At 38.3% G+C, this 13,619-nt stretch overlaps 2 protein-coding genes across 2 annotated transcripts; both read right to left on the reverse strand.

The window, feature by feature from the left end:
* Positions 1 to 1,300: 1,300 nt before the first annotated feature.
* Positions 1,301 to 2,280, reverse strand: LOC101306026. Its single transcript, XM_004295027.1, has 2 exons — positions 1,947 to 2,280; positions 1,301 to 1,677 (listed from the first exon to the last, which is right to left on the reverse strand). The coding sequence occupies exons 1-2, from the start codon at positions 2,240 to 2,242 to the stop codon at positions 1,335 to 1,337; spliced, it is 639 nt and encodes a 212-aa protein (XP_004295075.1). The 5' UTR covers positions 2,243 to 2,280; the 3' UTR covers positions 1,301 to 1,334.
* Positions 2,281 to 3,924: 1,644 nt separating this feature from the next.
* Positions 3,925 to 10,904, reverse strand: LOC101312816. The gene is made up of 14 exons (XM_004296194.1): positions 10,582 to 10,904; positions 9,909 to 10,326; positions 9,220 to 9,835; positions 7,161 to 7,190; positions 6,974 to 7,014; positions 6,463 to 6,531; positions 6,106 to 6,206; positions 5,856 to 5,934; positions 5,548 to 5,646; positions 5,346 to 5,414; positions 5,173 to 5,222; positions 5,013 to 5,089; positions 4,530 to 4,629; positions 3,925 to 4,051 (listed from the first exon to the last, which is right to left on the reverse strand). The coding sequence occupies exons 1-14, from the start codon at positions 10,902 to 10,904 to the stop codon at positions 3,925 to 3,927; spliced, it is 2,199 nt and encodes a 732-aa protein (XP_004296242.1).
* Between the last annotated feature and the right edge of the window lie 2,715 nt (positions 10,905 to 13,619).

Raw genomic sequence — 13,619 nt, forward strand, 5'->3', positions numbered from 1 at the left:
GAGAAGCCATGCTTGAACAAGGCTATCTTCTTCAACCCAAACTTCGTACCCCTCTTCATCTTCTTCTTCGGATGGTGCTTTCTTCTTGCCGGTGAGATAACCAAGTTTACCTCGGCCAGTGATGTTCAACTTGGCATGTTTTGACCAAGAAATAAAATTGGTGCTATCCAATTTTTCTGGAACAATAGGGCCATGTTCGTTGGATGACGATCGTCCTTTATGTTGATAAGAAGATTCAGAGTTGATTGCTGATGTCTGCGATGAACTGATCGGTACTTCATCGAGAACCATGGTTCAGAATTTACTAAGTAAAGAGAAGAGAAATTCGATCCTTGGGTGTTGCCTACCACGTTGTGTTAAACGAGTAAGCTCGACGGTACAAGGATAAAATTTCTAATCTTATTACCCTTTTTTTCTTTTTTTCTTTTTTTTTCTTTTTCTTTTTTATAATTCTGACCAACTTAAAAAAAAAAGAAAAAAGGTTAGGATACTGGGTTTGGGCCTTGAGTAAGGATGTGGGATGTCAGCCCAAATCAGTTGGGTATTATTACTTGGTGCACTGAAGGGTGCAATCGTCGGCGTCGCTCATCTGACTGCAGCTCTGTCGAGGCAGTATGGAGGTTGAAGCAGCTGCGGTTGCTCTGGTCCCGGCAATGAAACCAGTTGCAGACGGTGCAAGGTCTGAATCAGCGATAGAAGTCCGAGTCTTGGCTGAAGTTGGGATTCGATCACCGCTTGTATGGTTCAGGTAAGTGAAGAAAAAATTTGTTCTTTGGTATTATGGGTATTGGATAAGTTGAAGAAACAGAGTTCTTGGCTTATGGATAATGGGTAATCAGAATTGGATATGATTTGGGTAGGTGAAGAAACAGAGTTTCTTCTTGTACTGGTATAGATATGATAACTGGGTAAGATGAAGAAACAAAGTTCTTCTCTTGGTATTTTTGGCAGAGTTTCTGCTCAATCTTTGAGCAAAAAAAGGTTGGTATATTTTCTGGGTATTTCTGGGAAAAACAGAAGAACAAAGTTCTCTTGGATTAAGTGAAGAACAAAATTGTTCTTGGTATTTTCTGGCAGCGGAATGTGGGTATGGGTATGGGTAAATCTAGAATTCGAGATATGGGTATCGGTCTCAAGAGCAGAACGCTCTGATACCATGTCAAGAACAGAGGTATGGTATAATTCCCAGATGTATTCTTCTCCAAACTGGAGGATATTTATACTAGTACAGATTAACCTATACCTAAGTATGAAAGAAGAATACAATAGTAGAGCTATGTATGAAAGATAAATACAAAGGTCATGCAATACGGCTGCATTAACTACACAAGTGATTATGTCAGTTGTTGGAGCAGTAGTCCAGATTTGCTGCTTGAATGGAGCAGCTCACTCAACACCTTCTTATCTTGAAAAAGGCGGACATCACTTGAGACGCAAATAACCCCAATAAAAGTGCCATCATCATCACAAAATGGAGTATTCGTTGTAATGGCTAAAAATGTTTCCCCCATTTTGTTCTTGACTGGGAACTGCCCTGTCCAGCTCTCCCCATTGGTGAGACGTTGAACGAGATCTTGTCCTACAACAAAGGCTTGGGGATCTGCTAAGAGCTCGAGGGCATTCTGTCCAAGGACCTCCGCAACAGAATAACCAAATAGATTTCCAGCGGCTTTGTTCCTGCAAAATTGAGTACTTTCCTAAATGCACTAAATCGAAAACTCCTATAACTAAAAGAGAAACTTCAGTGATACAGTTACTCCTAGTACTAACCCAATTCCAGATTAACAACTTATTGACCTAGTGAACTAGCAGTAGTTGCAACCAAGATTGACATCAAAATTTGACCCCATAATCCAAGAAACTATAATGAAAGCAGAACAGGAAATAGGAAAACATATCATTCCTGAAAATCAAAACCAAGACCTTGGTTGAGCTGAGCTACTCACCAGTAAATTATACGACAGTCAAGATCAAATATATAAACAGCTTGTCCAATTGACTGCAATATGTTCAGACACTGCCGATCACTGAAGTTCAGAGTTGGGGGCAGCCGGCTGCCACTGCTGATCCTCCTTTTTGAAGAGAATCTTGAGCACCGCGACACGGCCAGAGCTCTATGGCTTTCCCGTTCGGCATAGGAGTAGGAGTTGTCCATGAACACGGTCGGCAGTTCTTGCTTGAGGTCCTCTTCCAGTACTTGAAGCCGGTTTAGAAGCTCCTCTGCTGGTGGAGAATCATCCATTGACACAATTCAAGCTTGAATCGACACCTCAATGATATGAGCAATAATCTTGATTTTAAAAGGGCATCTATCTTCTCTCTTACGTACTCATGGAGAAAATGAGTAGTGTATCTCCTGAAAATCATGAAAATCATACTAATAAGACAAAGTTATCTTACATCTTCGTCAAAAACTTGTCAATTTTGGCAACCGCTGTCTAAGATGTCATACACTCATACACAGTTGGCTGGTTTTTTTTTTCTATTCAAAACTTTTCACCAAATGCGTTCCTTTTCAAGGTTTGCAGTGCTTAACATGTTTCAAGATGATTTGAAGTATGAAAAGAACTGAAGAAGACTCTTAATAGTCTCAAAAACAAATTCCCGGTCTCAAACTTCTAAAGTTTGTCTTAAGAAAGTTTTTAAAGCGCTCACAAAACATTATCAGTCCTTCCCCAAAATAAACCAAGAAGTTCCTATTATAAAATAAGGTATTCCTTTCAATTGCTTTAAGAAGCACTTTTGGTAGCATTTTCAGCAAAACTCATTGGTGTTTTCTGGGTTGTGGAAGCAGTTTGTTTTTAGTGATTTCTGAAGAAGCACCTCTGTGTGCTTTAGTAAGCACTTGGAATTTGAATGAGAAAAGTTCCACTGAAAGTGATCCTAGAGGAAATTCCTCCCAAGACTGCTATGTAGAAAGAGAAACCATAGGGGATCCAAGAACGTTACCATACCGAGAGAAAAGCTATGTGATCAGATAATTGTTAATCATCCATTTAACAGGAGATTGAGCAACTAGAAGAAATTGGACTGGGGGATTTATTACACATAGAAGAAAGTAGCAGTAAAATGAGAAGTACAACAAACTCCCCATTCTGGGGACATCAGGTCCTGAAGTTCAGGACATGCATATATACACCTGTTCCTTACACAGAGAAAGTGAAAAACGCGAGGCAAAAAATCAACACATTAATATTTGCTCAATTACATCATTATTGAGATCTTAAAAACCAGCTAGCTTGAGCATAACGGTGTGTGTTTAGTTATGTGAAAAGCCCTATAAGAGGATCAGATGGATGAGGTGCACAAGTAGTTTGTTCAGGGGTAAGGAGAATGTCCAGAAATCCATACCTAATCAACATACGTTGTACGCCTCATGGCACAGGGAGCTCAAGACAAGTAAGAGACAACATCTTTCAGGCATCTTTCTGGCCATCTGATATATTGGAATGCATGATTCATATGAGCTCTAAAGTCTTCCTTCAAATGCTCAATCCTAGGCCTTCTAGAGTTCTCGATTGACTTCATTGAACATGTCTTCAATTAATCGAAGAAGACTTCCATCAGGCCATACCTTCATCGTAAACAACAGAATCAGACAATTAAATATCCAGAGATCAATAACATTCATGGCATTTAACAATGAAATAAGCATTAAAAAGCTGCTTAATTTTTTGTACATTGCAATTCACAAATGATACTCTAAGTCTCTAATTTGATCGCGGAGATTTACTTACAATTACATAAAGTACATTAGATTTCTATTTAATTAGACAACTAAGAGATAGTAAATGAATCATAAATACCACTAGCAAATTCCAATAACTGGTTTGGACTTTGGACTGAGGAAGTAAGAGAAAATGCTGCTTTATCTGCGAATTTGTAAATGAAGTAGCAAAACCACTGCACAAGAGTTTGGCAGGTCTACGTTTCGTTTTGGGAGCTATAACTGGAGGCAGAACGTGCTGCTTTGAATTGGAGAGCACGCTGTCTCTGCAACGCTTTAAGTTTTTCCAGCAATTCATGAAATGTTGGCCGGCAAGCTGGATCACTAGTTAAAAGCAAAAGGAAAAAAAAAAAGTTGATCATAACACAACAAAGAAAAAGCAGTTGATTTAATCCGTATCTCATATGAACCGACTTTTACAATAAACTGATAGAGGTTGACAAACAGAGTCCACGTCTTGTTACAGAAAGTTACATAATATCTTACCATTAAATCATCCTAGCTACTTGCTATATATGGAATTAATATCAACATCGATTCTGAAATTCTTATGAAACATATCTAACTAATGCTCGGAGTTTGCTACAAACACAACAACAATTGTGACTACAAAACCATATCAGGTGACTTCTGGCTAGAAAGTATAATGTTAATCAAGTTCGCCAAAGATCATATTTAACCTTCCTGACGGTAGTAGACATACATATAATCATCCAAGTGGAGAATTATTTCTTACATTAGATGTAAATCATAATAGTAAAAGAAAATTAGATCAACTAACAAGCATGGAAAGAATTACCACCTGTGCCAACAGCTCTCAATCATAGAAGCCCATTGTGGATCCACATCTATTGGGATCTCTAGCCTTTGGTTCCTGAAACTTACAGCTCCAATCACCTGCAAGAATATTCCAAACAATGTCTTATATATGTGCACAGTGTCATTGTTTTTCTGTTTGTTATTGTTACAAAAAGAAAAAGTTGAACTGTTGAAAGACACTACTAAGAATTCAGTTCATTTCTTCCAGTAAAAATACAGTCTTCTTTTCTTTTGGATAAGGAAAGACACAGTCTAGTCTGGAAAACTGAAAATACATATCATCCGACACCACTGATTGAGTGCATGCAATATCAGACCTCTTAGGAAAGCAATGAATAATACAATATTGAACTCCACTTTTAAGTTTTAACTACTCAGATGTAAAATGTATCGAAATTTGGTGTGCCAAGATTAGTAAGATATCATTCTTTCATGAATATAGTTTAATTTGAATAAAATATCTGCATTGCATTTAGATCGTCCCAAGGAATCTTCTCAGTAGCGAGCTCCCACAATATCACCCCGTAGCTGTATACATCAGACCTGTAAATACATAATGATAAAAAGTTAATGAAATGAGGTGTGGGGGCTGTTAAGGAGTAAATTCAGATGAACAATCAGCATACTTTTCATCTGAGAATTCATTACACAGAACTTCTGGTGCCATCCATTGAGGCTACAAAAGAGGAAAATGGTAGACTTAAGCGGGAATTCAAAATGCAGCGGCATATATCAAAATGTTTATACTGATTAATCTAAACTGGAAAAAATATGTTATAGTGAGTGCCAGTAGCTGTACCGTCCCCTTCCCAGTCTTGGTAAAGAGATACGTCTCATGCTTAAGACGTGAAAGACCAAAATCACCAACCTGTTTGATGACAAAAAATGGGTCATATGTACTTCTTACTTGATTGAATTTTACACCCTCAAGAAACAAACCAAAAACAGAAAAAAAAATCGAATCAAGGGATCTAAAAATAAAAACATAAGCATTGACTGACCTTGACAGTCCAGTTCTTATCAACTAAGAGATTTGAAGACTTCAAATCTCGATGAATAATAGGGGGTCTGAAATGATGAAGATAATTCATGCCTCGTGCCTGTGGAAGGATTACAAAATAATGTAGTAAATGCACTGATTAATACATAACCGGGGCTTCAACACAAATTGATGCAGCCAAGACAGTAGTCTGATATAAACTGAGCCACCAACAATACAACAAAAAACGAGAACATTGGTGTAAAACAAACACACTGTAACCATATCTTTCTTTCTTTTGTTAAGGATTGGGGCAAATTCAATACTCACTATGTCCAAAGCCATTTGAACACGTCGTCTCCAGTCTAGCTTTGACTTGTTCTTCTGTAGTAATTGAAATAAACTTCCACTGCATTAAGAAATATTGAGATGAGAGGCACTTGTCAGCCCAAGAAGTGCTTTACACAAAACAGTATGAAACACTATGTATTGATATCTTGGTCAATACTCAATACTATAAATGACTACATACTGGTAACAAAGAATAAAAACTTGTCAGAAAGGGAAGTAGAGAGCAAACCGTGGGAGGAACTCTGTGACAATGCAAAGATGCTGAGGTGAAGTCACAGCTCCCATGAAAAGCAGAATGTTTGGATGTTGAAGCCTTTTCATAAGAGATACCTACTTAAACAATACTAGATTATGCCATCAGAAACAAAAAGAAGAAAAAAAGATCAATTCACATTGTTAACAACAAGATAAATGGAACACAATGTAAAAGAAATACATCAAGTAATCAAGAGTCAAGACTGCCATGTCCACAGAAAACAACTTCCTCAAGCAATCAAAGAAAAATCTTCAAAGGGCACCTATTCAGTCATGTTTTCATCTGTCTTTCAAGTACATAGTAGACATGCTGCATAAGTAGACGGCTCACCTCTTGTCTAAAAGAAAGAAGTACATCATCTGGATATTCTTGCTTGAAGAATACCTTAACAGCAACATCCTGCAATTAGCAAATATTAAACTCAAGTTACCCAGCCATACATTAACACTACATATATAATATATATAATATACTTTAGCTGCTTCTCTCCATTTCCATAACCTAGCGACTATTACGGAGAGAATAGATCCCAAGATGCACCAGCACTATTAGACTTGTTCACAACACTATGATTTTAAAGGGTTGTTCAGTTCATTAAGTTTATGAATAATATGTGTGACATTTGCGTTATGCACATGCAAGAGGTAGGGATGAAAACGCTATGTTTAGCAAGAAATTTGAGAAACATTTTTTTTTCTGGATAAACAGGAGTCATTTATTGAAATTTGAACCGCACATTTTGTTTGCATTGCCTAAATGGAAACATCATTTACTGCAATGAAATGTTGTAGCACAGCCACTTAAAATTGAAGTAAACTAGAGAAAGAGCAAGATAATATACTGATCCATCCCACAGACCATGGTACACAGTTCCACATGAACCTGCAGAGGAAAGTCATATGGCAAAAGGATATCAGGATGAAATCCAACAAAGCAAACCATCAAAACAGGTACTCGAGAGGAAGAGAAACACAAGTACAAAAAGAGAAATTTGTTTTCTTGGTGGTTGGATGTTGAAAGATCATTACCTTGCCCAATCCGCTGTCCAATTGTCAAGTCTTTGTTGGTATAAGGATTGTTGGCTATCCCTTTTATGATCAAAACACAAGACACAAGCTATTTTATATATCCTGATGGTAAGGATATCACAAGTGAAGAATGAAGACTTGACAAGATCACATGTGTCCTAGGTAACTAGTGCACATGCATCTGATGCTTTTCACTGAGAATTCTACATATCCTGATGGTAAGGATATCACAAGTGAAGAATGAAGACCTACCAAGATCTCATGTGCATCAGGTAGTTTATGCATATGCATCTCATGTTTTTCACTGAGAATGGCAGCTTTGCTTGTCATCCTAGATCGGATGATACCTCCTGGTGTATCTGTCCTAATCTATTGGGTCTATAAGTATGCATGTCTAAATGCTTTTGCTATTTGTGTATCATTAGTTTGAATTCCCCTGTTTGAATTCAAATCCCCTTTAGCAAAATATTTGTCGTTGCCTTGGTGCTTCAAGTCAGTCTAGGGTTGTGTAGTGTTTCCAACTTGTGACCACATGACTAGAGCTTAGAGGCTCCAGCTAGGTTTGTGATACACAAACTAATATATTAGTTGGCTATTTGTTTTTATCTCATGTACATCAGGTAGTTCATGCATGTGCATCACATTCATTCAAGATGGCAGCTCTGCTTGCTATCCAGATTTGGTGGATACCCCTGTTGTATCTATCTTAATCTCTGAGTCTGACTTCGTGCAGATTTAAATGGTTCTGTTTCAGCTTTTCAGTATTTGAATTTCAAATCTCTTTTAGCAAAACATTTTTCATCGTGCTTGAGCTCAAAGTTAGTCTAGGGTTGTGTTGTTCTTCCAACCCATGAGCACATGACTAAAGCACTTTTAGGTCAGCTCCTTTTTGAGTCTAGCTGGGTTTTGTGATACACAAACCAAGTCAGCTGCTGAGCCATGTGATGCACTGCCCAAGCTATCAGCTGGCCTATGTGTCCTCATATAAGAATAGGTTTTGTTGTGTCTCCTTCATTCACAAAACCTTTTGTTTCTTTCTTATTAGACCATTATCATATAAGAGAGTTGTGTTTGTCTTTACTCTCTTGGAGCCTTTTGTTTGTCCTTTGGCCCTCTCACTTTATGAGTTTGGACAAAGACTAAAGTCCAAAAGTTGCCTCCCATTTTGGTAAACGGGCATGCTCTCCTTTAGCTTGCACTTTGCCTATATATATGGAGCTTGCTCCTTGGTTGTTCAAGATGTAGTTTTCTACATAGTTTTAGCTGGGTATAGGTTTTACCTTGCATTGCTCATTTGCCTCTAAGTCTTCCCTTGGTGATTGTAAATCTTAGAGCAAGAGCAAGAGCAAAAACTCTTTTCATAAACCCATTAGCATTCTGCATATCATGAGTGATGGTAGTGCAGCAACCCCAGAAGTACTCAAGAAGAATCAGTTGACCGAGGAGAGCTGAGTTTTAGAGAGTCAGTTAAAGGTGTTAGCTGAGGTCTGAAGAATCCCTCTCATTAGGATAGCTGATTTCTGAGTTGAGTATTCTGAGAAGTGTTCAAGAAGAATCAGTTAAAGGCGTTAGCTGAGTTCTGAGTTGAAACTTCTTCTTATACCTTCATATGTAAACACTTGAGAGACAAGAGAGGTAGGTCTAGACTAGTAGGTAGACTAGATAGGATAGCAAGTCGTTGTTGTATCCCTAGACTATAATCTTGTGAGGAGTGAGGTGAGTCACTCAGAGACAGGAGAGATAAATCTAGACTAGTGGGTAGACTAGGCAGGATTGCAAATCGTCGTTGTATCCCTAGACTATAATCTTGTAAGAAGTGAGTTTTACATAGTGGAAAGGTTTGTCCCTCAAGAGTTAGGGGCACGCAGTTTTTCTCCGTGGTGCAGGGTTTCTGCGAATAAAAAACGTACTGGTGTTATTTCTTTTACTTTCCAGTACTTGTTCTTTTATTTATTACTACGTCTCCTTGTTATCAGGATAGCTAAATGTTTGCTATCCTTGTGAACGAAATTGGACGAAAAAGTAATAAAGGCCTATTCACCCCCCCTCTAGGACCCACAGTCTTCCCATGAGACTTCGTAATACAAGCAATCAATATCCACGTCCTCCTTACTTCGAGAGCTGCTACCACTGCTTGTGCAGTTTGCATTAAACAAAGAGGTCCTGATCCCTGAATCTTCATTAGTTGCAGATTGATTACTTTCACTCACCTGATTTTCAGGTTTTAATGTGCAATTTCCCTTCTGAGGTATTGAATCATTTCCTTTATTATTATGCAACCAGGGCCAAACAAAATGAGTGTCCCCAGTCACTGACCCTTCTTGCTCTTTTTCTTTCCATGGCCATGATAGTCCCTTCTTACCAATCAATGCTTCAGCCTTTGAGGTTATTGTCTTATGCATCGTGCATGTCCCTTCAATCTGATCATCATATTCTCTGGAGGGTGTATTAGTTGGAAACTTGTTTTTAATATTGGCAAACACACTGGAAGGAGATGGGGGTATATCTCTTCTAGGTTGGCTTGGTCCACTTGAACAACCATCATCCGTAGGGTCGGAGAGAAGAGAAACTGAACCATGATCACACTGGCGACTATCTCCACTCCCAGTTTTATTATCCAAGTTTTCTTTTCCTGCCTTAATTCTTGACTTGATTTTGTTGCTGACCTTGGATGCCTGTTTCACGATTATGAGACCCCCACTAAATCTGTTAAATTAGAGGAACATGAAAACTAACTAGAAGACTAACCAAATTTGTTATTCTGGATGCAAGTGCATTTTGCAGAGGCTGCTGTGGATCAACACCAACTTCAGTTGCAGCACTAGTGGTATGAAAATAGTCGAAGCTTGAATCTGGTTCTTGGAACTCCACACCTAATAGCGGAACACTCTTTTCTTCAAAAGGCCGCAAATCACACGAAACACATATAACCCCAATAAAAGTGACATCATCATCATAAAATGGAGTATTGCTGGCCATGGCTGAAAAATATTCCCCCATTTTGCACTTGACAGGAAACTGCCCGGTCCAGCTCTCCCCCTTGGTGAGACGTTGAATTAGACTGTATCCTACAACAGAGACCTGGGGATCTGCTAAGAGCTCAACAGGATTCTTTCCAAGGGCCTCTGCCACAGAATAACCATAAATATTTGCAGCAGTTTTGTTCCTGTAGAATTAAGTAACAAACTAACCACTAAATTGAAACCTCCACAACACTAAATCCGAACTTAATTTAGAGCTAAAATTATCATGCAAAACGTTGATAAACTGTTGATAACCAAATTCGATCATCACAACCATTGACTTAGTGTTTTAACAGTTGCAAGTAGAACTGAAATCTAACACGCTGAAAGAATAAAATAAAAAAAAATATGACAAAGTCAAAGCCAAGACATTGGTGGAGTTTATGTAAGCTACTCACCAGTAAATTATATGACCATTGAGATCAAATATATGCACAGCCTGCCCTATTGACTGCAATATGTTGCGATACTGCATATCACTGAAGCTGAGATTTGACGGCTGCCAACTTGCACCTCCCCTGCCGCCGCCGCCGCCACCACCACCACCACCAATTCTCCTTTTGGAAGAGAATCTTGAGCTCCGTGTTGAGTGAGCCCTTTGGTTCTCCAGTTCAGCAGAGTAGTAGGAGTAGTCCCTGAACTCCAAGAGCTCCTGCTCGAGGTAGGCATGACCCTCTTCAAGTTCTTGAAGCTTCTCAGCTGCTGCGATGTCATCATCCATTGCTCCACTGAATCCAACAAGCTTGGACTGAAAAGAAAAAAAAAGGCCGGTAGTAGCTGCCTGATCAGAAGGAAGAAAATGACGAGGGTTTGCTTCACTCATACGTACCCCTGAAGAAAATGGAAAAGGGAAACAGTACTATGGGCATGACAACAAAGAAACCAATAAAGATAAACTCAAATCTCTTTCATCTTCCTCAGAAACTTGCTAAAATAGGTAGCAGCTGAGTTGTTGGGACCTTTCATTTTTCTATTCAATGAAACAATTATAGCTGCCTCCCTGCGTTCTTTTCAAGACACTAATTTGGAGGAGAAGTCGAGCAGACACGTACACAGTTAATAAAAAAAATCAAAATCCAACAAATTCCGAGGCATTTGAATGTAGACCAAACTTCATACTGAAGTAAACAAAACTAAACTTATCAACAACTGTGTACGTGTTATGAGTGATTTTTTATTTTTTTGGCTAAAAAATGGGATAAAATGAGGGGAAAGCCAAAACTCCACAGTAGAACACAAAATACAGACACAGTGAAGGGAAGTTTAAGAGCAGTGTACTAACAAAAATGGGAGGTACAAGCAAGTTCAGCCTAGAAGAGAACTATATATAAGAGCATCCTTCTGTTATTTAGAGTTTTACAAATGACCATCAGTATGAAACATAAGGCTAAGACGTTACCAATTACCTAAACCAGCTTTATATAGTTATTTTCAGAGCAGATATGGGATCAGCCAAGCTAAAAGCCACTCTGCTAATGCATTGTTTGCATACACATCCACAGAAGGGTCTTTAAGTGAAAAATATATATACAGTTAATATGTTACATAACCAGGCACCAGGCCACACCTTTATTACACAATGAAATTTACACTTCAGAATGTGTTACAAACAAATCAGTGTTAAAAACTTAAAATGCATGCTAGGAAACGAAGATGTAATTCAATCCAACGACGATGTAAATGCGGTGGATTAGGTGCGCCCCTTACCTAATCAACACTCCCTGCAGTGTTTCTCGAGCCAGATGAATCTTTACAATAATCAATAAACGTACGGCATCTTTCTTCTCTGATATATTGGACTTCCACTTTCATGAGCTTTGGTATCTTCCTGATCCACATGCTCCAGCGTTAGGCCATTGTCAATCTTTAATCGACTGTTATGGAACAGGTCTTGAACTAGGTTAGGAAATTGGGGTAAGACTTCAGCAGGGAATACCAACCTTCACTATAAAGTATAAACACTGTATTAGTGAATCAAGAACAAGGTAACCAACCTTCACTATAAAGCCATTGACACTTTAAGGAAAGAGCTCCAATAAGACTTAAGGTAAGTGATGTTTATATGAACAAAGATGGCAGGCAAAGGCATTATAACTTTATATCATAAAACAGAGTTATATCTTTCTATTTAGACTGCAAAGAAAAAATAAAGAATAAGTGCCAATACCATATTTAGTAACCAGTGCAAGTATCTGCAGTGCCTTGTTCATATGTCAATGCGCGCTGTAACAGAAAGTTGGCTGGCGATTTACAATTCTTCTTCTGTTTTCTCATTAGAGGCAGAACACGGTACTTTGAACTCAACTCTACAACTTTCTAAGCCTCTCAATTGCACCAAACTTCAAACACTAAATTTCTACACAATCCTATACACAAATGTTATCCTTATCTTACTTCCAACCCAATTTCAGAATCACAGCCATGATCAATGTCTTTCTACTATATGAATTCCCAATTCAAACAATGATCCTAATGCTCAGACATAACAAAAATCAACAAGCAAATGAAGCAATTCATACTAACCAAACAAAATTCCAAACTTTGTTGTAACCAATAAGCAATTCAAACTCACCAGTAGATTATACGGCCACTTGTGTCCATTGCATGCACAGACTATCCAACAGACCGCAATATGTTGAGATACTGCCGGTCACTGAACTTAAAACTTGACGGCAGCCGACCGGCACCGCCTCTGGTTCCAGGCTGTTGATCACAGGAGACGGCGATGAAGCGGCGGGGTCGGGTGAGCTGGGACATTTGATGAATGAGGGGGGCATGATCCTCTTCTAGCTTTTGAATCTTGTTCAGCAGCTCCACCTCTCCTAGTGGGAGTGAAACTATCCATTGCAACTTGGAAGAGCAAGTTTCGGAAATGAACAAGGTTGGGGAAGATTCACAAACACTTGCGTAATGTTGAAGTAAAGGGTTAAACCGGTCGCCGTCCTATAAAAGGCGGTGACATAAGAATTAAGAAGACAGATGAGCGCTTTTCTGGTCACAGCTTGTGTGTTTAATCAATGGGTTTGTGTAGGGAAAATTGTAAGAAGAGTATACGACACAAATGGTCTACTTCTAATTTTGATGTTTTAAGTTTTAAAACAATCATAACGGTACATAAATTTATAATCTCAACCAAAAATATGTACATTCTCCGTTCTTTAACGTGTTTTCTTTTAAATTTTGAGTGACAAATCCGTCATTCCTTAATTTAGCAATAATAAATTATTAAAATCAATAATTAATAAAAAGAGAGAAATAAGAAAAGAAAAAGTATTGTTGTCTCTCTTTTTCATCCCCGTTCAAACCTAGCATACATAAAAATGGTGATCGAGGTAGGACTGTAGGAGGAAGTTGGAAGATGATTTGATTTGGTAAGTTATGAAAGGAAGGGTTTGAATATATATATATATATATATATATATATATATATATATAT

Source organism: Fragaria vesca, linkage group LG3 (genome assembly GCF_000184155.1).
Source record: "Fragaria vesca subsp. vesca linkage group LG3, FraVesHawaii_1.0, whole genome shotgun sequence".
NCBI lineage: Eukaryota > Viridiplantae > Streptophyta > Magnoliopsida > Rosales > Rosaceae > Fragaria > Fragaria vesca.